This window comes from Doryrhamphus excisus, chromosome 8 (assembly GCF_030265055.1).
Source record: "Doryrhamphus excisus isolate RoL2022-K1 chromosome 8, RoL_Dexc_1.0, whole genome shotgun sequence".
In the NCBI taxonomy this organism is placed as follows: domain Eukaryota; kingdom Metazoa; phylum Chordata; class Actinopteri; order Syngnathiformes; family Syngnathidae; genus Doryrhamphus; species Doryrhamphus excisus.
Window position 1 is genome coordinate 7770472 of NC_080473.1, and position 26573 is coordinate 7797044.

The 26573-nt window shown below is 41.1% G+C and overlaps 2 protein-coding genes across 5 annotated transcripts in view; both read left to right on the top strand.

Moving 5' to 3' along the window:
- LOC131134184 (alpha-2-macroglobulin-like) overlaps positions 1-13654 on the top strand; it is a 68543-nt gene extending 54889 nt beyond the window's left edge. For 2 of the 3 annotated variants that reach the window (XM_058079145.1, XM_058079147.1), the window contains exons 4-37: positions 33-192; positions 446-498; positions 1598-1618; positions 1760-1925; positions 1999-2083; positions 2331-2469; positions 2634-2751; positions 3726-3835; positions 3909-4076; positions 4194-4418; positions 4530-4593; positions 4662-4807; positions 4888-5037; positions 5671-5814; positions 5890-5980; positions 6061-6217; positions 6560-6785; positions 7074-7200; positions 7285-7406; positions 7478-7529; positions 7611-7694; positions 8086-8262; positions 9228-9303; positions 9580-9736; positions 9809-9883; positions 10935-11097; positions 11323-11510; positions 12122-12334; positions 12541-12665; positions 12836-12926; positions 12996-13064; positions 13146-13251; positions 13359-13400; positions 13472-13654. In XM_058079145.1, the coding sequence (XP_057935128.1) occupies positions 33-192; positions 446-498; positions 1598-1618; positions 1760-1925; positions 1999-2083; positions 2331-2469; positions 2634-2751; positions 3726-3835; positions 3909-4076; positions 4194-4418; positions 4530-4593; positions 4662-4807; positions 4888-5037; positions 5671-5814; positions 5890-5980; positions 6061-6217; positions 6560-6785; positions 7074-7200; positions 7285-7406; positions 7478-7529; positions 7611-7694; positions 8086-8262; positions 9228-9303; positions 9580-9736; positions 9809-9883; positions 10935-11097; positions 11323-11510; positions 12122-12334; positions 12541-12665; positions 12836-12926; positions 12996-13064; positions 13146-13251; positions 13359-13400; positions 13472-13479 (4098 nt within the window). In that variant the 3' untranslated portion in view covers positions 13480-13654. The remainder of the gene's footprint in view (positions 1-32; positions 193-445; positions 499-1597; positions 1619-1759; positions 1926-1998; positions 2084-2330; positions 2470-2633; positions 2752-3725; positions 3836-3908; positions 4077-4193; positions 4419-4529; positions 4594-4661; positions 4808-4887; positions 5038-5670; positions 5815-5889; positions 5981-6060; positions 6218-6559; positions 6786-7073; positions 7201-7284; positions 7407-7477; positions 7530-7610; positions 7695-8085; positions 8263-9227; positions 9304-9579; positions 9737-9808; positions 9884-10934; positions 11098-11322; positions 11511-12121; positions 12335-12540; positions 12666-12835; positions 12927-12995; positions 13065-13145; positions 13252-13358; positions 13401-13471) is intronic. The other variant, XM_058079146.1, reaches the window with a different exon arrangement.
- Positions 13655-14175: 521 nt separating this feature from the next.
- On the top strand, positions 14176-26441 carry LOC131134535 (tubulin-specific chaperone cofactor E-like protein). Of its 2 annotated transcripts, XM_058079930.1 has the most exons (10): positions 14176-14263; positions 16614-16685; positions 18489-18668; positions 19654-19793; positions 20001-20182; positions 20297-20553; positions 20919-21045; positions 21193-21309; positions 21772-21883; positions 23354-26441. In XM_058079930.1, the coding sequence occupies exons 3-10, from the start codon at positions 18521-18523 to the stop codon at positions 23558-23560; spliced, it is 1290 nt and encodes a 429-aa protein (XP_057935913.1). In that variant the 5' UTR covers positions 14176-14263; positions 16614-16685; positions 18489-18520; the 3' UTR covers positions 23561-26441. The 2 variants fall into 2 exon arrangements, with proteins under 2 accessions (XP_057935913.1, XP_057935914.1); XM_058079931.1 differs by lacking the exons at positions 14176-14263; positions 16614-16685 and having other exon boundaries at positions 18651-18668; positions 19654-19806.
- The last annotated feature ends 132 nt before the right edge of the window (positions 26442-26573 follow it).

Below are 26573 nucleotides of genomic sequence, written 5' to 3' on the forward strand. Positions count from 1 at the left end.
CATACCATAAATATATGCCATTATCTACCCAGGTTCCGCTTCCAAACGGCGATGAGGAGGTACAGGAACTGGCCGTGGAGGTACAGGGTGTAAAGTTCTACTCGAGAGAGGTCAGGAAAGTCTTGATCAAAGTCTACAAACCGATGACTTTCGTCCAAACTGATAAACCCATCTACCTCCCCGGACAAACGGGTAACGATCATCCATTTTGTCCCTAATAATCATTTTAGATTTATGCAGCAGTAACCATGTCGACTTACCTGCCTTAATAAATGCATGGGACTTGGATAGCTCAAAACGCTAGTATGTTAAAGATGTGGAACTGCATGGTCACGATGTATCTCACTGATATATAATTTTGCATATTATAGTAAAATTGTATAGCATTAAGGTCCTGTTAATGAGGTCATCACAAATAACTGAACATGTCATCTTTTCTCCTCAGTGCAATTCAGAGTTGTATCGATGGACTCCAAGTTCAGACCTGCCTCTCAGGAGGTGAGTGAGGCACCAGTTTTTGGGTTGTTTTTTTTTTTAACAAAAAAAGGTTACAAACATTGGCATTACATTTCAGAGTCTTCCAAACCATTTTAATGTCCATGTAGTCCAGCTACATATTAACTGGGGGTGGGAGGGATACATAAAAAGGGGTTATGTAATGATGCGCTGGTTGAACTGACCTTGTGATTCGGTGCCCCCCCCCCAGACGGTGTCAATAGTCCAAAGGGTGGCTTGCGATGCAATGGTATTGATCAAAATTTATTGTTTTTTTTTCCGAAAATAGAAAATAAAATTTTGTCCTGAGAACCTTATTCACCCCCAAGTTGGTCATAATGTGCCCTCAATTTTGACTGCGGTTCTTGAAGGTACCCTGGGAACAATGGCAATTGAATAGAATGTTGAATAATGGTAACAGTCACTTTTATTGCAAATGTTGACCCAAAATCAGAACGTTTCAAAAGTAGAGCTAGACATCAGTTTCCCAAATTAGCTGGTGGTTCTGGCGCATACCCCACTGAGAAGCGATGTGTGTGTGTGTATATAAAACTGAAACTTGACGTAATACACAAATGGAATGCGTTCTTCTGCTAAGATCAATCCATTTTCTCCCACTTGCTGGAGCCTATCCCAGCTGCCTTCGGGCGAGAGGCGGGGTACACCCTGGACTGGTGGGCAGCCAATCACAGGGCACATATAGACAAACAACCATTCATACCTATGGACAATTTGGAGTCACCAATTAACCTAGCATGTTTTTGGAATGTGGGAGGAAACCGGAGTACCCGGAGAAAACCCACGCATGCACGGGGAGAACATGCAAACTCCACACAGAGATGGCCGAGGGCGGAATTGAACTCGGGTCTCCTAGCTGTGAGGCTAACCCCTGTTAAGATCAATTACTGGCAAATTTATTGCCAGATTAATACCATTCCAGATTTTGACTATGCACTTGACGCATTATTTGTTTTTCATCTGTTTGAAATAAAAAGCTACAAAGAATTAGACGATCCTCCATTAACACTCAAAGAAGCCATGTTTGTGCTTTGTTTTTATTTATGAGAAACAAACCTAAACTAATGTTTGTCTTTTGTTGCAGTACCAAACCATTCTAATTGAGGTAAGATTTTATGTTTAAATAGTACAAATGATATTGCACAACATCTGATTATTGGAATCACAAACCTTGAAGTGGATTGGACTTCCGGTGCCTTTTCATCGTCTTTCTGCTGACATGTGGTAAATCTATCTTTTTAACAAGGATTCTCACGGAAACCGCATTGGACAGTGGTTGAACCAAACGTCGCAAGGTAAAATCTTGCAGCTGTCTCACTCCTTGAACTCTGAGGCACAGGAAGGATCCTACCAAGTCATCGTGTCAGCGGACGAAATGAAAATATACCATAACTTTAAAGTGGAGAAATATGGTAATGCATCTTTTCCCGTCTCACGTTTGGATATCTTTGGAATGAATACATTCTAACTATGATTTGGTTCCAGTTCTGCCAAAATTTGATGTCACGATAGAAGGCCCGGCTAAAGCGACCATTGTGGAGGAGGACCTTATCTTTGACGTGTGTGCACAGTAAGTACAACAAACTTTTGAAGTGTTTGCGTGTACAGTAGATCCCCCACACGAATTGCAAAAATTGAAATGGACACGCCCCTAAATACCCATTTTTACTCTCTAAACTAGAGATGCTCGACATTAGCTTTTCCAATGCAGATCCCAATAACAGCAGTAGCGCTGACCTTATGTACTGCAATACAAGTCTTATTTACGTATATTGCTTTTGGTGTATGACTGCCTCTGCTTTGTTTAAAATCAATAGGTACACATATGGTCAACCTGTGCCAGGCAGGGTCGCATTTAAGGTGTGTCGACCATTCCATTCCTACATTTATTCGAGTGTCGATGGACGGGATGCACCCCCTGAACTTGAGCCGCCATGCTATGAGGACAAAAAGCAGGTACGGAGTTGGCACGTTTCAATGTAAATATACTTGCAGTAACTTTTTTTTTTACTTTTCATTTTCAATGTCCTATCCTTAAATGATTGATATATAGTTTAAATTATGGAAGGAGATAAGATTTGTAAGGGTTTTTCATCTGAAATGGTGGTTATACTCCCTAGACTGACAAGACCGGCTGTGCCAGATTTACTGTGAAGTTGTCAACTTTCACAAAAATTGACCAAAAGGCAGTCCAAGATGCCCTGGAAGTCCAAGCTGAGGTGAAAGAAACTGGGACAGGCGAGTATTTATCTAGTCCGTCCGGCCCTTGAACTCTTCATTATTATTGAAGGAAAATAAATTTCTGGAGATCACAATAGATAAAAATATGAGCTGGAAACCTCATATTACAAATATATACAACATAAGGTGGCCAGAAATATTTCAATATTGAACAAAGCAAAATTTGTTCTCAATCAAATCACTCCACACTCTTCATTGCTCTCTGGTTCTACCATATCTTATTGTTTGGAAATATGGGGTAATAACTATAAAAGCAATCTTCACTCTCAATGTACTGCAAAAAAGGTCGGTAAGGATAATTCATAACGCCGCCTACAGAGAACATACTAACTCCTTATTTCTAAAATCTCAAATACGTCAACTTGCTGATATAGTTAATCTTCAAACAGCTAAAATAATGCATAAGGCTAAAAATAACCAATTACCTAAAAATGTCATCCAATACTTCTCTACACGAGAGGAGAAATATGATCTCAGGGAAGAACTACATTTGAAACACTTGACACATGCTAGAACTACGTTAAAAAGCCATAGCATTTCAGTATGTGGAATCAAACTATGGAATGGATTGAGTAAGGAACAATGCATAACGATCAGCCAATTCAAGAAACGATACAAGCAGTTGATGTTTGCTAAATACAAGGATGAAGAGTCTTGAACCAGTCATGATGTGCTACATATATCACTATATTGACACTTACTATGGTACCCATTATGTCATTGTATGGTCATATCACCTTGTACTTCGGTACGTGACAAAAAATAAAAACAAACTATTAGGAAAGCAGGAAGTGAACAAATGTAACAGTTACTGATTGTAAAAGTAGCAGATGGAGGGGTAGGATTTAATAAGCTTTGCATCTTCCTTCTCCTTTTGGACATGTGGAACTGGGAACTGATTATGTGATGCATGTTCAAATGAAATTAAACCATTATTGCGAGGTGACTGAAGAGTTCTATAACATCTACAGATATTACACGGATCAGTTTGTCAAGAACGCCAATTTCCTATGTAATCGGAAAGCTGTCATTCGTGGAAACCGATAAGATTTATGAGGAAGGAACAACCGTGCAAGGAAAAGTGAGTGTAAAGCAAAATGATGATGCAGCAGATCTAACCATGAAATAAACGGAGACCTTTACGCCTCCAACAGGTGAAAGCGGTCCACTACAACAATACTCCCATTGCTAACATGGACGTCCACCTGCTCGAGGGCCAAAACTGGATGGCACGTCTTCTCAAGAATCTCACGACAGACAGTGACGGTATTGCGACGTTCTCGTTTGACACCAGCGACATCAAGGGTGATATTCGGCTCTATGTAAGTAAAAGCACTTTAGCAGGCTTTCAAACCATAAGGTCCTGTGTTCGAGCCCCGGTACAGGAGTGTTGCATTGCCATTGATTGCGTGCGCTTTCTGCTTTTATCCTAATTTTAGGTTAGCGCCTCAACAAACCTGGATTATGCTTATAGAGCCCCTCACTATGAAAATGGAGACCACACAGTGTCCCTGTATCAAGAACCTACTCCTCATACGAAGACTGTCAGCTCCCTGACGGTAAAGAAGATGGTCGACTCAATTCCTTGTGACGCCGATACGACTCTCACCATCCAATATACCATAGCTGGAGAGTCTCTGGGTATCGCAGAAATTATTTATCTGGTGAGTGAACAATCTGATACTTGAGATTGGTGCGTCCATACCTGGACCTCGGATACTCCTGCTGTGATCTGGCGCTATTTGTTAGAAATGACTGACATCCTTTCCGTGTAGGTCTTATCCAGAGGTGCCATCGTCTTCCAAGGAGCCAAGCAGATTAAAGTCGAAGATGGTTCAGGTGGGCAATACCCGGCATTAAGTGATTTCAGGGACTCCTATAATTGTTCATCCATTTTGCTCTTTTAGTAACCGAGGGTGAGATGACTTTCCAGTTGCACGTTTCCCCGGCGATGGCACCGGCTCTCCAGATTGTTGCGTATGCTGTGCTACCCAGTGCAACTGTGATTGCCCACAGTGAGGACTTCACCACTGAGAAATGCTTCACGAATAAAGTTAGTTTGTTCATTCATATCCACGTCCTCGGCTCTCAGTATACTTCTGAAGTACATACATGGTCTTTTCCGTGAGCCAGGTCTCGGTGGACTTTTGTCCATCGTCCGCTGTCCCGGGAGAAGAAACCAAATTGCAAGTGACTGCTAAGCCACACTCGCTCTGTGGGGTCAGTGCTGTCGACCAGAGCGTCCTCATCAAAGAGCCTGGAAAGACCTTAAATGCAGATAAGGTAATGGTTTTATTTCATTTGAACACTCATCGAATTACAATTGAATGCATCACATAAATCAGTTCACAGTTCCACATGTCCAAAAGGAGTAGGAAGAAGCAAAGCTTATTAAATCCTACCCCTCCATCTAGTACTTTTACAATTAGTAACTGTTACATTTGTTCACTTCCTGCTTTCCTAATATTTTTTTTTTATTTTTGTCACGTACCGAAGTACAAGGTGATATGACCATACAATGACATAATGGGTACCATAGTGAGATATGTGTGTATGTATATAGCACATCATGACTGGTTCAAGACTCTTCATCCTTGTATTTAGCAAACATCAACTGCTTGTATTGTTTCTTGAATTGGCTCATCGTTGTGCATTGTTTGAGTTCCTTACTCAATCCATTCCATAGTAGTTTGATTCCACATACTGAAATGCTATGGCTTTTTAACGTAGTCCTAGCATATAAGTGTTTCAAATGTAGTTCTTCCCAGAGATCTTATTTCTACTCTATTGTAGAGGATATGATACTTGGGTAAGGATACTTTTCTAACAAACATTGGGTAAATATGCATTTATAAAGAATTATTTTGCATGCAAAGTCAGATTTTATTTACATATGTTGGATCCTTTCCTCCCCAGATATTTACCTTGCTGCCCGTCACAAAATCATCCTATATTCCATACAACGTTGAAGATGCAGTGGAATGCTTATATGTCCGGCCTAGAAGATCCATTTCACCATTCCCCAGGAGGAACCTAGATGATCCTTATACAGTTTTCCAGGTAATTCTAATACAGGTTTCCTTCCACCTACTGTTGAGCATTTTACTTTATTTTCTGTATTTTGTTCCTTTTTAGAATAACGGCCTGAAGATGGCAACCAATTTGTTCATTCGAGTGCCCTCCTGCCTGAAGTACCTCGGAAGAGAATACCATCACAGCCCCTATGGTGAACTCTCATTGTTTTTAGAGAGGGTAGATGGATATTTTTCCAGCATCCAATGTGTTTTTTTTTTATTTACTGAAAAGGAGGCTATTATCCAGGTATTGCTCTGAGGTATGAGAGCGCTCCAGACATGGTTGCAGCGGCTAGTCCTATGGGACGAGGACCCTCTAATGAACCCCCAATTCAGACGATCCGCAGTTTCTTCCCAGAGACGATGTTGTGGAGCCTTGTGGAAGTTGGGTGAGTCTTTTCCACAAGTGATGAAGTCATTTTGTTTCTGATTATTGATCTTTAGGATGCATTCACATGTATATTTATGCATCTTATTGCTGACTTTATACAGAATTTGGCTCATAAAGATGGAAAATGCAGTTTTGCATGCTGTGCCAATTGCTATGAGGGATTGCTGACAGTTGTACCCCTATTTAAATATGACGGGTACAATATTTGGACATACCTGGATCGTTTTTTACAAAGTTGTTTTACTTGCATCACTCCTATCTAAAATGGGAAAAAGTCCAAAATTATCACCAAAAAGTGTTTCATCTCCACACTACATAATGTGTCTCTTTGCTGTCTCAGGAACTCTGGCGTGCAGGATGTGGCCGTAACGGCCCCAGACACCATCACCACATGGGAGACCGAAGCGTTCTGCCTGTCCTCTGAGGGTTTTGGCTTGGCTCCCCGTCAAAAGTTAACTGTCTTCCAGCCTTTCTTCCTCGAACTCACGCTTCCCTACTCCATCAAACGTGGGGAACATTTTGAGCTGAAGGCGACAGTCTTCAACTTCCTCTCCAAATGCATTATGGTAATGACCAAGCTCAGCTTTTGGTATTCGTACTATACAGGGCCAGTACCGATATCGATGATTATGATGATACCGGTACTTTTAAGGTCCAACCTATTAACAATTTAAAAGGGCATCAAACTAGTTTTCACCGCAGGTCACATCAATTATTGCCCTCACATATTCATATACAATCTCCATATATTAAAACACCTTTTATCATTTTCACTGTATTGCCATACAACCACATTAGACCAATTTCAACGTCAACTAGTGTTTGACTTTTGATTCATCTGTCGACCTGAATAGGTCAGTGTGACTCCAGCTCCCTCCAAGGATTACACCCTCACCGCCCTTTCTGGTGATATGTACAATTCCTGCTTATGCGGAAACGAGCGCAAGACTGTCAAATGGAAGATGGCCCCGTCAACCTTAGGTGAGCATCACTATGGACACCAGAAAACATGATGAAGGGTTTTGGAGAGTGTATTCCTCGAACACAACTGACAATTCTTGTCAGGGACTGTCAACGTGACCGTGACTGCTGAGGCTGTGCCATCCCATGCCTCTTGTGACAACGAGGTGGTTAACGTGCCAGAAAGAGGTCGTATTGATGTTGTCACACGATCGCTCATTGTGAAGGTCAGTACCCGTTTTTATTAAGTGCAGGATGATAAAATATTTAACATCAATTGGTTGCTATGTGTTATTAGGCAGAGGGATCTGAGATGACCAAGACCTACAACTGGCTGCTGTGCCCCAAAGGTCAGGATTGATTCAAAATATTGGGTTAAAGAAAATTATTCCATCATCTAAAGTTTGTCTCTCTCACTGAATGATCAACAGGACAGAGTTTGAGCGAGGAAGCAGAGATTGAACTCCCCAAGGATGTGATTAAAGGATCGGAGCGTGGTTTATTATCTGTTCTGGGTAAACAAAACTTCCATTTATTTTGGTTTATCAAAAGTATTTCAATCAGGGAATGGAATGACAATGGAATTGGCCTAGTCGCATTTTGCAACATGTTAAGCAATACATAGTTGGTCTGAAGTTGTCCATTTAAGACCACAAAAAGCCACTTTAAAAAAATGGCGGTATTTACATTGAAGCCACAACCTACAGTCATGATGAGCAAACTAAAGCGGCAAATCTTTGTGGCGGTCCAAATGGATCTGTGGTGGGCTGCCACAGATCAGTAAACCTATGGGGAAAGACTGAAGTGCCATGTCATAAATTTATTCTCACATTTGTGTAGCGCAAACATCAATGTTAAAATATTTCAAAGGTATGCTAAAGTAACTTGAGTCTTGACATTCTGCAGGTGACATCTTGGGCCGGGCCTTGAACAACCTCGATGGGCTGCTGAGGATGCCGTATGGATGCGGAGAACAAAACATGGCGCTCTTGGCTCCAAATGTTTACATCCTCCAGTATCTTAAACAGACACAGCAGCTGACGCCAGCCATCGAGGAAAAGACTCTAAAGTTCCTGACCGGTGGTGAGTCGATAAAACCTCCTTTGTCCACAAACTGTGCAGTAGTCAAAGTAAAAAGATGCACGTGTCCAAATCCTAAAATGCAATTGTGATACTCACAAGTCGGTGAGGACCAGGCAGCTCTGTATTTGACAGGAGCCAATCGTGGGGTGTAAAAACTCGGGACGAACTTGATAACAAATTGGAAAAGGTATACCTAATATACAAACATGTACCAATACAAGTTAAAAATGGAAAACTTTTCCTATAGCTGCACAGCGGTCAAGTGGTTAGCGTGCAGACCTCGCAGCTGTCAATCCCATCTGTGTGGAGTTTGCATGTTTTCTCCGGTTTCCTCCCACATTCCAAAAATGCCACATGCTAGGTTAATTGGCGACTCCAAATTGTCCATAGGTATGAATGTGTGTGGGAATGGTTGTTTGTCTATATGTGCCCTGTGATTGGCTGGCCACCAGTCCAGGGTGTACACTGCCTCTCGCCCGAAGACAGCTGGGATAGCACCCCCTCGACCCTCGTGAGGATAAGTGGTAGAAAATGAATGAACTTTTCATTAGGACAAGCGGCAAAGAAAATGGACGGTGCTGCAATGCCATCTGTCAGCCAGAGGGAGGCTGACATTGCAGCACCCCAATGAATGTATTGCTCCGATGCAGTGCGTTATGGTTTTTTTTCATTTTGAAATATTGGTACAGGTTTATTTCTCAGAATACCTTTTTATTGTTTGTAGGTGACTGAATTATGATGGTGTGATTGCCAATGTTTGTAATGCTTGTGAGTCCACTGATGGCCCGTGATTGGCTCCTGCAAAAAAGAGCTACAGTTTCCTCAAGCAGCACAGTATTTATTTAAACCATTGGTAGTTCTAAAATATTACTTTGACAAATCTAATGCATGCTTGTTTTTAAGAATTCTTAATACTTCAAGAGAAGTATCTAACTTGCTTAACTGCATATTATAATATTGAACAGGCTACCAGAGACAGCTGAACTACAAACATGGCAGTGGTGGATACAGCACCTTTGGAACTGGAAAAGAGAACACTTGGTAAGAAAAGGAATGATGGACTTGCATGGTAATGCATACTTGCACCAACTAGGAATTATGTTCACTTTACACGGGGTGTAATTGATTAAATTGATACAATACCGCAAAAATGGGGAAAGAAATGGAGAAGTTGAAATGCTACTATGCTCTCTTTGAGGCTTACTTTGCACTGAACGGGAAGTGACTGAGTTTTTGAATGCTCTAAGATTGCACAGTAGCTAGTATGTCTGTTGCCGTTTCATGCCATTGACAATACAATTGCTATATTTTTCTTAGGTTGACTGCTTTTGTGGCAAGAGTCTTTGCCAAAGCAATGTCTTTTGTTTACATCGACCCTGCAACTGTGGAGCATTCCAAGAACTGGCTGAAAGAACAACAAAAAGACAACGGTTGTTTCCAACAGTCGGGAAGACTTTTTCAGAACAGAATGAAGGTAATCTGGTGTCAGTCTGGGGGGTCGGCTGTGATGAATGCAAGGAGTAACGCTGATGCTTCCCCTCGACAGGGCGGCGTTTCGGATGAAGTAACTCTCACCGCTTACATCACTGCTGCCTTTTTGGAGATGAATAACTCTGCAAATGTGAGAAGAACACATCATTCTTTCACCAGTCACATCACTTTATATTTCACGGCAAATAACCACATAAGAACCGCGAGCAGTATGTTTCAAGGAAAATGGGGGTACGCCACAGATCAAGTGGACTAGAAAATGCTACTAATTGTTGCATGTTACATTTTCCATAAATGTTTTTTGCTCAGGAAAACACTTCCCTCTAGCGTTTTGGTAGGGAATTGCACCTCACAATTGCAGCCATTGGTTTTTCAAAAGGTAACATTTTCGCTGCTGACTATTCATTTTCTACTGCTTATCCTCGCGGGGGTGCTGGAGTCTATCCCAGCTGTCTTCGGACAAGAGGCGGGGTACACCCTGGACTGGTGGCCAGCCAATCACAGGGTACATATAGACAAACAACCATTCACATTCATACCTATGGACAATTTGGAGTCGCCAATTAACTTGGAATGTGGGAGGAAACAGGAATCCCCGGAGAAAACCCACACATGCAAACTCCACACAGAGATGGTCGAGGGTGGGATTGAACTCGGGTGTCCTAGCTGTGAGGTCTGCGCGCTAACCACCGATTGCTGTGCAGCCCCGCTGCTAACTAATTACCATATTTTCTGGAGTATAAGTCGCACAAGGCCAAAAATGCATAATTAGGTAGAAAACATACATAAGTCGCACTTTTTGCGGGTAATTTATTTTACGAACTACTTTACGTACTCTTGGAAGGCAAGTTCTAACAATAAAAGAATAGAGAACAAGCTGAATTGGTGTAAGGTATGCCAACACAATGCTTATTCAGCTATACAAAAAATAAACAGAAAAGGTGTCCATTGTTTATGTAAGCATTTTTTCATTCATAAGTCGCAGGAACAGCAACCTATGAAAAAAGTGTCCGGGAAAATACGGTGCTTTTGGTGAGGAACAAATTCCTTTTTTTTTTAACAAGCAATTTACCCAACACTCGGTCCGTCCGAGAGCAACATGAATGGGTTCCACCGTATCTTGTCCAAAATGGTCATAATGCATTTTTACACATGGACGTTATTATATCTTATTTTTGTAGGATCCCGTGGTGAGCAAGAGCCTGGCCTGCCTCAGGGAGACCACCGATGAGCTCAACAACATTTACACGACAGCCCTGATGGCCTATGTCTTTACCTTGGCTAACGACCAGGAGACACGTGCTATGCTTCTGCAGCACTTGGACAATGTTAAAATACAACAAGGTGAGTTATCTCTGCATACTTGCCTATTAAGAAGAAACATTACTTTTTTCAGCACGGATTAAATTTGTTAAACTGCATACAAGACATTTTGTGGGGACTATGTTCCCGGACATTGGATAACGCAGCATATGAAAGGCTAGCATACTGTGTGCACATTCGATTTAATCATGGATTGAATATGTGCTGTGAATTTTTTTTTTTTTTTTTTTTTTTTTTTTTTTTTAGGTGGTTTGACTCACTGGTCTCAAAAATCATCAGAGACCTCAGCCTCTCTGTCTGTGGAGATCAGCTCCTACGTGCTGCTGGCCAAACTTGGTGGCACTCCTTCCGCTGAAGACCTCGGTTACGCCGCTGGTATTGTCAGATGGCTGACAAGGCAGCAGAACTACAATGGAGGCTTTGCTTCTACTCAGGTACATGTACTAATATGGTGCAGGCATCTATGACGCTAGTGTTCACACATGGCTTGCCCCCCACCACAGCTCTGCTCCAAAACCGTCCCCTTATTTGCCATTGTTCACTTGCAGGACAATCAACCCTAAATGTGCTTCTCGCTTATTATAGTACTCCCACAAATGAATGATAGTGTAAAAGCATCCATGGAATATGGAATAGTCACCTTGAGTTAACCTTGAGCCTGGTCGTCAGCCCCTCCTGCCTGTTGTAATTCCAGTAACAACTTACCATCCTACAGTATATCAACTAGTACATTTCGAGGCTAGCACTTCCACAGCAAAACATAATTTTGTGTCTCGGCACAACTGTAGTGTGTTCAAGGACCGCCCAACAGTGTGCTACACGTACAGTTTACCTGTTATCAGGATTTTGCCTCATTTTGTACAAGAGCTGGTGTGTCCCACATAGTCTTTGCGCATGAACTCACAATGAAACGAAACGTCTAAGACAACCTGAATGGCCCAGTTATGATGGAATACCCCTAGAATGAATGCTGAATTGCGATTTTTGAGGAAAGTATGATACACTCTGTGTATTAAAGCATCGGAACTGCATGTTTCTCTTGCAGGACACAGTAGTGGCCCTTCAGGCGCTCTCCCTTTACTCCACTCTGGTGTTCAGTAAAGGCGGTGCAAGCACAGTGATGGTCACGTCTCCCAGCGGTCCGTTGACGTTTAATGTCAACCAGAATAACAAACTGCACTACCAAGAGGTGGTGCTGAAGGATGTCGAAGGGAAGTACAATGTGGAGGTGAAGGGATCGGCGTGCGCTGCTGTGCAGGTCGGTCAACACTAGAATTCTTATTGCTACACTTGGATGTTTGTGGTATGATTGTGGAAACACTCATATAGAGAATATAATAACTTCTGGATCAGATCACTTCATACTAATTTAATAATTATACAAGTGCTTGCTACTTAATCAGGTCACTATAATGGACTAGTTTATACAATTGTATTAATCCTCATGGCAAACTTGTCTTCCAGCTTTCTCTGCTGTACAACATCCCGACACCCACCGATGTCACAACTCTCAGCGTTGGTGTGCGGACAGAAGCAAACTGCACAATGCAGACGAGCAGACCTAAACTCACTCTGAAGCTAAAATCTTTGTAAGAAATCCTTACCGTCACGGCTGAACAATTTAAAGCAAAAATCTGTAGATTTTTTTTCCAAATTATCTTTAAGTTTGGACACCCTGGTGTACAGTACGCATTGACGTGTGCTGAGACAAGTCAAAAGAAAACGAATAGGAATAGTTTTTTCTGTGGTTTTCGTATAGATACAGCGGCAAGGAGGGTAGTACAAACATGGTCATCCTGGAAATCAATCTGCTGTCTGGTTTTAAACCCGAGCCGGAGTCTTTGAGGAAGGTGAGTCGTTGGCATGGGAGAATAGAGATGAGTCGTTACCTCAATGACACCGCCATCATCTCCTTGTAGCTGAAAGGGGCCCTGCTGGTTGATCGAGTTGACGAGAAGAAAGATCAAGTAGTCATGTACTTGGAGGAGGTAAGGAACGAGTCATGGTACATGAGCTCCAGATAGTTCTTGCCGCTTTTGAGATTTTATTTTTTTTCCTCTGTGAAATAGCTACCAAAGGACATAGCTATTAACCATAGCTTGGATCTGGTACAAGAAATCCCTGTGCTGGGCCTGAAACCAGCCGTTGTCAAGATCTACGACTACTACGAGCCAAGTAAATCTCGTCCAATCTTTTTACAGAATACTGTTCACACTGCTAAAAAAAAATGTTGTTGGCTGGTTTACTTTTCCCAACCACTTTTATCCCTTTTTGTTCCTTAGGTGACCAGGCTGAGGCAACCTACAATTACTCTTGTTTGGCAGGTATGATTTGTTTCTGCATTTTTTTTTATATAAAACAATACGGTGTTTAACATGCTTTTTCTTTTCTGCAGAAGCTTGAAGAATGGCCAGTCTTGACTTCATTGCGGATTCTGTATTAAAATAACTTTTTGTTTTGATACACTTGGTATAACTCCATGTCTGTTTTGTGTGACGCAGTTGACATTTTGTGCAAAAGTCTTTTAAAATGACTACTGTGAAATACTCTGAAAATGAAATAAAGCAGTTATAAAGTCCCTCTATGTATTATTTTCATGTTTGCTTGACTCTTATTTTGCTTTAATTTGTTACTCATAATCACACTTAAATGTATGTCATGTTTTCTGGACCAAGTCACTTTTTTTTCATGGTTTTTGATTATCCTAAGCGTAGCAGTATACTTGAGTGGCTTATGTCAGTCACCCTTTTTTTTTTTTTTTTAACCATGAAAACAAAATATTGTGTCAACATGTAAAAATCCGTAATATACAAGGATAAGTTCTGCTTCTTCCAACTGCTTTCATTTGTATTCCTGTCCCTTAGCATTTGGATAGCATTATGATGCATCAGCTGTGAAAATAAGTTGAAAAATAACTAATACGAATACATAACATTTACAATTGTTATGTCTAATTAAAATATGAGCATGAGTCAGATGGGCGGTTGGCATCATTTTTTGTTACCTGCAATACATGACATGATTACTAATCTCCATTCAAATTCATAGTTTAAAAAAAAAATAAAATTTCAATTCAGACTCCTTGTCTTCGAGCACGCGAAAACAAATGCGTCACTTCCGGGATGCTACGGCTGAAAATGACAGCTGCTCTGCTTTCATCAAGAGACATTGAAAGTGGCCGTTAAAGGTATGTCAGGATGAGCCGGATTTACCTCACCATTTGAGACAAGAATGATATTATTAGCTGCAACATTAGCTTCTATCGTTGCCATACGTCTTCTGTCTCTGCTCTCCAACGAGAAGCTGCTGGGGGTCAATACAAATTCTTGTCATCCTTTCCTACTCCCCTTTTACCAATATGTACGCAATGTTATTTACATGTATAACTTATATAGCTCCATCGATGTGGGTAACTGTGATTGTACAAGGTGCTGCTATGCTACAGAAGAGTGTCTGTTAAAAAGCGGACTTCATTCGAATATGAGTCAATTCAGCGACATACACGACGTATTGATTGCTTGTACTGGTAAAATTCGCCGTTGATAGAAATTAAGATGTGAAGAGAGTTAAATATAATTTCGGCTTTGTTTAAATGCGACGGTTTGGCTTACCATCCCTGAAATAACAACTTTTCCTCTTGCTTTCTACATTGTTGCCGCCATTGCTTCTCGTCAAATAGGGCAGCAGCCAGTCGCATTACTTATTAAAAGGGGAATGCCGTAAATCCATAAATAGCCATAAAATCTGTGCCGATGTAATGGTTGCTGGTTTGGAATTGCGAGTCACTGTGGTTGACCGGGGAAGGTATATTACTTTTGACAGAGAAGCGAAGATGTGTGAAATCCGACGTTTTTTAATGGGTGTTTGGCATCATAACAAAGCCTCGTGAAAATTCCCTTTATGACGTCACATGACATTACACTATGATGTTTTATATTCTTACATTTCTTCAGCTTGTTCAAATATCTATCACTTGTAGTTTATTTAAAAGATACCTCATCTTTATAAATGTTAAATTAATACAACTATAGTTTATGTCGAAAATGTATGGACACATTTGGTTTACATTTCCCGGTTAGCATACGATATGGCATGTTAAGTCTTCTTTGCCATCAATAAATTGATTTTTTGATCAATGTAACATTACTGACACCTAGAGACCAATTTAGAACACTCCTTTCAAGCCACTGTTAAGAGTTAATTAAACATTCACACAGGAGCTGCTGTCAGCCCCACTCTACACTGCTAACCTGCTGCTAGCATTCAGCTACCGTCAATTCGATTCATTAGTCACATACACTGTATTTACACTTTATATCACATCTTTTTAATGTTTTGTATTTGTCTTTTTGTTCATTTATCCATTTTTATCCTCGCAAATGCTTCATTTAAGCCATGAATGTTTAATTGGCTTGAATATGCATTTATATTTTACTAATAATAGACCACATTCAACCATGAAATGGTGACCCATTTATTAAGTCAATAATAATAGTAATTTTGTTAACCTTGTTAATACTTTTACAATCGAACCCTCAAGACATGATGACACCCGTCTAGTCACTGTTCCACTCCTTGAATCCAATATGGTAAGCAATAATAAGTAGGGATGTCTGATCATTATCGGTACCAATAATTATCGGCCTGACATCTGCAGAGTTCAAATCTGGTAAAATTTGGGACATCACGCATAAAATAAAGTTTTTGCGATTAGAGGACACATTTGTCCGGAAAATATGGGTTACATTCCAAAACATAAAGGGGACCTATTATGCTCATTTTTTTACCCTTTGTATTGAGTTGTGGACTTCTAAAGAGCAGTTACACACAATAACCTTTGCTGGTAGGGAATCAGGAACTTCAACCACTCGGCATCGTAAGGGACTCTAAACAAATGTGGCTTTGCCTTACATCCAAAGAAACTTTTTTACAAGTCATTTCTAGCTACGTAAACACAGAAGTGGAGCTTGAGAGAGACACACAGAGAGTGTATCGCGCCTACAGCCACATGCTCATAAGGATGCCCGCTCCTCTGTGACATCACAAAGGAACAGTTTTGCCACGCCCTCTGAAATCGAGTGTTTTGAGCCAACCCAAACTTCTTTTAGGGCTCACCTTCAAATGTGCAGACCTCATGATCTGAAACTTTGGTATGGTTTAACACGAGAATGCAAAAATCTAACTACATTTATAGGTCAGGTCCTGTTTTTTTTAATCATTTTTGGACGTTCTTCCTTTGGAGTTTGTGTGTTTGGCTATAGATAGTATTTAGGTATCATTTCAGTATTTCACTGCCTATGTTATGTCAACCTAAATAAGCCGATGTAAATGATTCCACTGTAATTATGGGCCTGCAAGCAAAGCGAATCTTTACTATTATTATTATTATATCTTCTTTCCCTAATGTTAATTCAGACTGAATCGTACACCGAACCCCTGCATATTTCATTTCATTATAGAACTGATACTTGGACATAAACTGAGCACATTTCAATAAAAAGTAGAATAAATAAGATATTCTCATTCTTTGGCAATAGCAGTACCAGACGGATAGCAGTACCAGACGGAGAGCAGTGGAAGACGTCAAAGCAAGGAAACATTTCCTTCAGGTAAGATCCTCTATGGCATTGAGCTGTGACATTATTCTGTCAAAGATTCCAGAAGGAGTCAGTAATAATTTAGACGCATGCTCTCTTACTGCACAAAGTGGCAATGCCTGCTGTGTGTAAAAATAGCTTTTGTTGTGGAAAATTACAACAATAACATTGCAGCTTCATATTGGCTGAGAAGAAGCAAATTGCTTTCAGACATCAGCGCAGTTTACCAGCAGCCCATTTCATCAAATAAGATTTTGTAACAAGATCCTTTCATTTTTTTTATATCTGATGCACCGCTACATAATGTATGGCTTTCTGCAGCAGATTCAATGGCAGGCTTGTTCGCACTCAGCAGAATAAGAGCCACACCACTCACACTTGTCAATTTCTTGACGGTTTGCCACTGTTCCAGTGTGCCATCCTCACAGTGAGTTGTTTTGTAAATAATTATCTACATTTTGTTTTGACAGTTTAATCATATTTAATTGGAATGGCATTATGGTTTGTTGATACAAATTAGATCAAGCCTCTTTTTTGTCTCTCCTTGATGTTATTTTAGCATCTTAAAATGTAATTAGGGCTGCACGGCGGATTAGTGGTTAGCACGCAGACCTCACAGTTAGGAGACTAGGGTTCAATTCCACCCTCGGCCATCTCTGTGTGGAGTTTGCATGTTCTCCCTGTGCATGCGTGGGTTTTCTCCAGGTACTCCGGTTTCCTCCCACATTCCAAAAAACATGCTAGGTTAATTGGCGACTCCAAATTGTCTATAGGTATGAATGTGAGTGTGAATGGTTGTTTGTCTATATGTGCCCTGTGATTGGCTGGCCACCAGTCCAGGGTGTACACCGAATCTCGCCTGAAGCTCCATCACCCCCGCGACCCTCGTGAGAAAAATAGCGGTAGAAAATGAATGAATGAATGAAAATGTAATTCGTAACTTGGAATACATATGCCGTATTTCCGTCTAATGACTGATTGCAAGTACATCAGTAACTTTAGTGTTTGGTAACTAAGGCGGGTTTGAACAGGTCAGAGGTGACAGCAGTTATTTACTAATGAGCCATTCCTGCTTCAAGCTCGTCCTTGCCTATGAGTATAAAAAGCCATCATTCATTTTCAAAACCACTTACCCAGTACAGGGTCACAGAGGAAGAAGGATCTGACCACAACCTGGAATGATTACCAGTCAATCATTGTGCTGCCATTAATGCTGAAAATGCTGAAAAAAATGAATGCTGCCAAGCTTTGCATAAAGAAATGCACTGCAAGGGCACTATAATTGTGAATACTATAAAATAATAAATAATAAGCGGTAGAAAATGAATGAATGAATGAATAAATACTATAAAAGTGAAACATGCTACTATTCATGATCACATATAGGCAATTTAGTCTTCAGTTAACCCAAAGTGGTTTTGAACGGTGGCGTATTGGTGAAAACCCACCCCCTTGTTATGACTAATAACCTAATTCCAATCGATTTTTCTCCTCACAATTCAAAAGCCACGCCGCTTACTATCATAAAAATGTTTTTTATGCTTGCAAATACATTAAAAATAAAAATGTATAGTATTCACAACTTTTGCCATGAAGCTAAAAATTTAGTGAATACTTCATGCACTGTAAACTTCAGCAAACTTCAGCAAAATAATCTGCTAATGTAGATTAAATAGGTAGAATAAATATAAATATTTTACCTTCTTGCTTAGATTCAAGTATTTGTAGTGCATTAGTTTCAGTTTGGTTCAGGGAGTCCATTTTAATGCGTGTAATGTACATTATGTGTAGCCTTTTTTTTCTTGTCCAAAACAGGGGGAGACTCTCCGGTCCCGAAGGACAGAGCAATGGAGTCACCAGAGTGCACGCATGGTCGCACCTTTGTGGAGGTGATCAGTGAAAAATACAGCCCTGAGAACTTCCCGTACCGGCGAGGGCCTGGCATGGGAGTGGTGGTGGTCCCAACTGCCTGTCCCCAAGGTTCTCCTATGAAAGGTGAGCTAAATATCCAATCGGTAGATTTATGTAATGCGACCAGGAGGATTTAGAATGGGAGGAGTCAGCCATGTGTCGCAAATAGACATTTGAGTTAGTCTCAGTCACTTACGGATTTTCGCCACACGCTGGTGGCCCTAGAACAGGGGTCTCAAACTCAATTTACTTGGGGGCCACTGGAGCTATGGTCTGGGCAAGACTGGGCCGCATCAAAATAAAATGAAAAATAAATAAACAAATCAAGAATAAAGAAAATCAATCAATCAGTAATCAATAAATAAATACAATAATAATAATAAAACGGCAAATAATAAAAACTTAAGAAACCACATATAGTTTGTTGGGTAAACAAATTATTTTTTTCAGATTAAAATTAACAAAGCATTATTAGAGCCCGGTAGACATGACAAAACACGACTATAGTCACATTTATACTCTTTTTATTTACAACATATTGCACAACTGCAGGGTCTTGAAACACATGCTAACTCTCAAACTAGAGAGCTAGCGACCTAAACGGTAGCCTTCAAGTTATTTCCTTTAAACTTAAATAGCCAAAAACCTACCACTTCCACATGGATAGGGAGGATAACTATTAACAGTTATTTAACCTTTAACATGAACATTAATCAAACGTAATAATTTTTTCGGGGTACATGATGCCATACAGCATCCATATCAAACTTACGCGGGCCGCACTAACATTAAACTTTCATATCAAGGCAGGGGCCTCACGGGCCGCGCGTTTGAGACCCCTGCCCTAGAGCGTAACCCCCGCAGAGAGCGGGGATTTGCTCCAGAAATCTTGAAACAGTTAGGCAGAAATTGGTGAGATGAGCCTCCAACATCATAAAACACCACAAGATGTTGACGTCAGTCACCCTGTCCACCAAGACGTCAACATGAACCGGTTCCACTGTATTAATACTGGATGTACATTTGTGTACTGTTTATGTTGAGCCTAAAATAATATTTCCCTTAACAGACCGTCTGAACTTGCCCAGTGTGCTGGTGTTGAATGGTTGTGGAATTAGCAGGGCAGGAGACCAGAGTGAAATCGCTGCCTTCTGTTCCCATGTCATGGAGCTGGACCTGTCCCATAACAAGCTGCAGGACTGGCATGAGGTGCTGTCTCTGGGTTTGTTGATTTATTCACTTTCAATATTACTAGAAATATGAGTAAGAAATTATGTTGCATGTTGTCGTCTTATTGTGTTTGTAAATCATAGCACACGCCCCCTGACTTACCCATCACGTCAGGTTATCGTCTGGGTTCCTGGTAACAATCGTACACAATCCAGTGAAGACTCAATCAACATAATGTCTTTTCAGATCAGTAAAATCGTGTCAAACATCCCCAATCTGGATTTCCTAAATCTGAGCTCCAACCCGCTAGCAGGGATGACCCTTGAGCAACAGTGTGCGGAAGCCTTTTCTCGGGTGCGACGCCTCGTCCTAAACAACACCCAAGTGTCCTGGGACACAGTGATGCTGCTAACCCGTGAGATACCTGAGTAAGAGAAACACTCACCTTATGAAATATGAATATCAAGGATGTCTGTTGGGTTCCAGGAAGAAATGGTCACAGCTGCATACCTCCAAATGCAGTCATCAGTGTTGTCTTGCAGGCTAGAAGAATTGTTCCTGTGCCTTAATGAGTACAGTGGTGTAAGTGCCTCCAGTGTGGCTTGCCCCAGTCTCCGCCTGCTTCACATCACAGACAACAGCCTACAGGACTGGGTCGAAGTCCGTAAGTTTGGATCCATGTTCCCCGGACTGGACACTCTGGTCATGGCCAACAACAATTTACATTCCATACAAGACGGCAAGGACATCCTGCAACGACTCTTCCCCAACCTTCGCAGCATCAATCTCCACAACTCAGGTCAGTTGCTCTGTGTGCTTAAATCCGAGTCATTGTAGGATGAACCCACTGCTGGTGACATGATGGGATTTTTGTATGACCATCGTAGTTTCCTCTCGGTGTGAAAAATGTATGTTGGGTTTATTTAAGATGATAAATTGTGTGAATGTTTTCCTCTCTTGAGTGGGGACAGGACTTGAGTGATATCCAACAGAAGCTGGTCGAAGTAACAGAGATCTAATATCAACTCTGTGTGTTCCCCGATGCATGAAATCACCAGCAATAAACTCTGCATTTAGTACTTGACTTGAGTGTGAATTTACATTAGTAAGCACAGTACAAAGAGCTGCACCCTCGTCATTTATTTTCCTCACATGTCTCACCAGGTCTGAACCGATGGGAAGACATCGAGAAGCTGAACTTCTTCCCTAAGCTGGAGGAGGTGCGATTACAAGGCATCCCTTTACTCCAGAAGTACAGCAACGTGGAGCGTCGCAGCCTGATGATAGCGCAGTGAGTCTTGTTGGAAACAGAATGCAGAGGTACTTTTGGTGTCTCCTTACACTGAGCGGCGCCTGGAACCAGTCAATACGCGGATGCACTTGCTATTCACATCATGTCACATAAGCCGTCTGATAGTTCCATCATGTTTGCTCCCAGGCTTCCCTCTATATCGCTGTTGAACGGCAGCGTTATAACCGAAAGTGAGAGAGAGGACTCAGAGAGATTTTTTATCCGTTACTACTTGCACTGTCCTGAAGAGGAGCTGCCTCACAGGTATGTGTCCTCCCCTGCTGACCCCAAAGCTTCATTCTAACACAACGCACATTTCCCCTACTTTTACTGTGGCTAAACTGTATTTGCATGCGCTTTTCATGCATCGTTTTGTCATCGTTATTAGTTTTTCATGATGCTGACTGACCACATGTGACTATACTACTCACAACAATACCCAGTCACCTGTGTAGAACTGAGTAATATCATACAGGGAACCAATATTTCAGTTACCTATTTTAGCTACATCACATTGGCAGTAATGTATAGGCACCATGTGGTAGAAATGAATAACTGTGCTATTACTGTAATAACCACACTGACAGTGGTATAGAACTGCGCCTTATCAAACAGTATTATGTCCCATTAACAACAACAACACCAAGAAACGTTGATTTTTATTATTTTTTTAATCGGTTTGGGGTGTTTACTAAGCTCGGAAATCTCTTTTTTGTTGTTTTCAAGATACCATTGTTTGGTAAACAAGTATGGAAAGCTGGAACCACTGGCCGAAATCGATCTCCGGCCACGCTGCCATGCTGAAGTGGAGGTTCATTGCGAGGAAAAGGTGGAACAGGTCCGTCACTTTCACCTTGAATCTTATTTCCCTCTCCATTAATGTTTACCGAACAGCTCCATACAGTCAGTGACAACGATACATTTGACATGAACATCAAATCTAAACTATGATGACGTCGATACCAGGATTGCCAAAGCCAGATCTGCATTTGATCATCAGTGTTGGAACGTAAAAGGATCAGCCTCTCAACAACTAGTTGAGTGTCGACAGAGCCATGGTCCTCACAACGTTACTGTATTCATGCAAGAACTGGACCGTATATCAAAGGGACGTGAGAAAGCTTAAAGTCAGTGATCCTTGAAGAGACTGGCTTGTCCAGTGTTTTTACCATGATTGTCAGTCTCCATTACGATGGGCAGGGCATGGATGCCAGATGAGCGCCTTCCAAATAGTATTGCATATGGAGAATTGCAGACCGAAGCACACTCCCAAGGTGGCCAGAAAAGTTTCAAGGACACCCCAAAATCGGTATTGACCACAACTCCTGGGAGACTCCTTCCCAGGATTGACAAGCATGGCAAGGAGCAATCAGAAAAGGAGCCGTAGCCAAGAAGCACAGCGTATCAAAATTGTGAAGTTAAAGCGCACATCACGCAAATCTCGTGCCATCAAAATCTACCACCGCAAGCTGATGCTGCACATTTTTGCCGCTATTGCACACAAACCTTCAAGGCTCAGGTTGGCTTCACCACCCAACTCTGCACCCACCCGACAAATGAATGACATATGAAGATGGTCTTCTTCTGGTAGGAAGGACGAAGAAGAACGATTTTACCATTATGTACATTGTACAAATGTACATTCACTTATGTTAACTGGTTCTTCTGTAGTGGAACTTTTCCATTCAACTATGGTGCGTTCAAGGACCGGCGAACAAGTGTGAAATCTAAACGATGGACGGAAAACATTAGTGAAGTAAAAAGACAAATATGTACAAAGTACAAGATAAATAAAAATTGCAGACGTAAACGGGGCACAACAGAACTGCGGCAGTCCACCCTCCCATGCAGCCCGCCGCCACAAACTTCAAAGATCCGAAGGGAAACCCTGAGTCAGTGTCTGACACAGCAGCTACTCTCTCCAAGCCAGACATAATTAGCGTCCTAATTAAACAACACTGCTGTCTAAAACATGTCTCAATCCACACAGGCATCATATCATTATAGTTGCACATTACTTACAGACACAGTCTCCATGACAGGAATGTATGAGAAAGTTTTTGGTGACTCACACAGTCCAATATGCTCTGTATCATTCAGTGTGACATAAGTTTAACTGAATTAATTATTGCAGCCAGCAGGTGTCACCAAATAACCAAACAAGCATTTAATATGTTTATGAATGAGTTGGACCGACTATCAGTCACACGATCAAACACACTGAAAAAAGTGTGTTTTTTTTCATCACAAATCCAGTTTAATGTTGAAATGTTGAAAATGCTGAATTTTTGTGTATTTTCATCTCCAGCTATGCATCCGTTTGGACCAGACAGTGGCTGAGCTGAAGAAGCAGCTGACATCAGTGGTCCAGCTGTCGACGAACAGCATGAGGTTGTATTACATCGACAAGAACAGCGCTTTTGGTCCAGAAGAGCTGAAGTACAACACACGAGCTCTTCACTCGTACAGCATCCAAGACGGTGATGAGATACTTGTTGTTCCCAAGACTAAATGAACCGTGGCGTTCCAGATGACCATATTCTGTAATGATGCAATGACTTGTTGATTGGTTAACTGACTGGACAAATACTACAAAGTGTATATCTCATAGCTCCAGAGCGTACATGTTAAAATGAAGAGCGATACAAGAGAAAGATGACGTACTGACCGCACAGTGGGCTGCAGGGAGGCTCCGACTACAAATTCAGCCACTCTGGATAGAATTAAGCCTGTATTTATTTACGCTTTTATCCTCTGACGGATGGAGCTAGACAACTTGCAGGAACCTCGCATCTTCAGATGCCGCACAGTCACTGCACCTTTATCTCTGCATGAATGCACCGTGACCGGCCGTAACCACTTTCGCTCAGCCAGTTGTGACAAAAGCGACCTTGATCCATCGAGACGCCGTGCTGCTGAGTGGAGCACATGTTAAGAACAACAGCATTTCTGCAAGGAAAAGGTGGACTTAGATAAACATCTTCTGAATCCATTTTGCTGTTTAGTGTTTTCCTTTAAAGCAAAAAAGCCTTTTTAGAGCCATAATGATCAGTGAGTGAGACGTACGTGGATATTGGAGATATGACATATGCTCTGTATACTGACGTCTAGGAATTGTCCACAGTGTAGGTTGATAAGCTATACTCGACAAGAATATGAACTCAGCACTTTTGTTTTTGCTCACATTTTTCATTAACTCAACTCTAAAAGATCTTTAAAAAATGTCTATGTACACAAAAGGTCTATTTCTCTCAAATATTGATCACAAATCTGTCAAAATCTGTGTTAGTGAGCATACTGACTGGTTTCATGACCCCCACAATATATTAAAACTGCACATTTTGGAGTGACCTTTTATTGCAGCCAGTCTACATGGTGTCTAATCAGCATCCTGATATGCCACACCTGTGAAGACGATGGACTATAATACTAATATTAATACTAATACCAGTACTGACAGACACATTTGTGAACAGCATCTGTGAGAGAGAGAGGCCTTTTTGGTTACATAAAAGCTTTCGATATTTGAGTTCAGCTCATGAAAGATGGGCACAAACAAAAGTGTTGCATTTGGATTTTTTTGGTGTGGAAAAGTCTTCAGATCTTATTACTCAGTGAAAAATCAGTGAATATGCAAATATGTAAACACACTCAAGCATTTATCAACCAAATATTTCAATGTTTAGCTTAGTATTATACTTTAAAATCTACATAGGTGGCTGGACTGTGACTGTGACCACGTTTCCAACTTTGTCTCAAAGACTTAAAGACTTACTGAGCCTTTAATTGGGCTCTTATAGAATATGTCAACTGGAACAAGGATACAGATAGTTTTTCTACTAGGGTGTTTTAAAAAAAAATCTATCCACTCCTGGGTGGACTTTTAAAAACACAATCACCAGCAGTCATGCTCATTTTGGTCTATAAGAAGAAAACTAAGAATGTGTGCCGAAAGTGGCCCCCGGTCCGTACTTAGGACACCACAGGTTGAACGTATTTTCCTGTAGCAAGCAACTAACAGGAAGAGATTATGTTGCTGTGCAGTGGAATGGCTATACAGTAGAACACGCTTTCATCAACACCATTCATGTAAGTGCCCGCTTAAGTTGACATACATGGTCGACTGCTTGTGTCGACATAAAATACGACAGCTAAAGGGGTTGTGTCTATGAAAAACAGGTCCATGTAGGTCGACATGCGCTGTAGTATTGTGTATATGTAGCAGCGTGAAACCACAACAGGAACATATCGTCCAGTTACACAGCATGGAAACGTGCACATACTGACTTCCTGTTTAGTGCAACGGAAGCTTTCAAATAAAAGCAAGGCAGTAAACGGATTCTACTGTACCAGTACATGCTGCCATGCTGCATTGAGGCCTCCTACTTGGTAAGGCTGTAGCGTTTGAGTTTGTTCATATACAGTATGAATCATTGTGGACACAACCAAAAACATTTTAGCAGTGTTACCCCATCTTTACTGCGACAGTTTACTCTATTTAAAAATATATTTATCTTGCGTTTAACGTCACCACTATACTTGAATATCAGCAGATGTGAATCCAAAGTGTGACGACATAGCACTGTTTGCTGAGTGAGTCGACGTTTGGGTATTTTGAATGTTGAAACATGCGGCAACTATTGCTTATTTAGCCTTTGTTTGTGTGGAAGGTTGTCATTGTATCTGCTGAGCATTACTGACTAAACGGTATTGTTTATGGGTTTTTAAAAAAAAAAAACATGGTTTTTTAATGTTTATTATTGGATTTCTCCTACAATCAGTTGTTGGAGGAATGAGAAATTTCAAGTGACTTAGGTGTAAAATAAATCTTTATTACCATCCATCCAATTTCTATACCCCTGATCCTCAGTATGCTTGTGGGAGTGTGCTGGAGCCTACGCCAGCTGACTGGGTACACCCCGGACTGGTCGCCAGGCACATTAGCAGGGCACATATAGACAATCATTTACGCTCACATTCATACCTACGGACTATTTAGAGTCGCCAATTAAAAACTATTTTAGTTTTAATTATGTGACCAAAATGAGTGTTGTAACTCATCCATGTGCTTAATTTACTTATCTGGGGAACATGAAGTAAATTGTGATTTCCACAAAACCATAAATATCCAACTCTTACTGTAGTGCTGTCGTGTAATTTTTCGTGTAATGCTTTTATATTGACTGACGACTGTGTTGCCGATGTTGCCCGAGTGTTTCCGAGCCGGCCGGAACCTGTGTTGATCGGACAGACCCGGACTGTTTTTTTTTTTCCAGTGAAAGTTAAACAACGGCTAACTAAAAAGGTCATGGGCTCACTGTCTGTGTGTAAACGGTCCCTTTTCTCTAAGAAATAAAGCTATAATAGTTGGACTGGGGCAATAAATGATTTCAGATGAGCAGTCGCCATCTTTCTTGGAATGCAGCATTTTGGTTACGTGAAAAAGATGTGAAGTTTACGTTCATTGTCATGGCGACGAACCAGGAGGTGGGACGTCGTGACGTCATAGCAAAGTGTTGACCAATCAA

Excerpts from the sequence above, each read along its gene's own strand:
- LOC131134535 (XM_058079930.1), top strand. The coding sequence starts at position 18,521 with ATGGAGTCACCAGAGTGCACGCATGGTCGCACCTTTGTGGAGGTGATC. Across the intron at positions 21,310-21,771 it reads GAAGAGGAGCTGCCTCACAG|ATACCATTGTTTGGTAAACA; the intron begins GTATGTGTCCTC and ends GTTGTTTTCAAG. Across the intron at positions 21,884-23,353 it reads GCGAGGAAAAGGTGGAACAG|CTATGCATCCGTTTGGACCA; the intron begins GTCCGTCACTTT and ends TTTCATCTCCAG.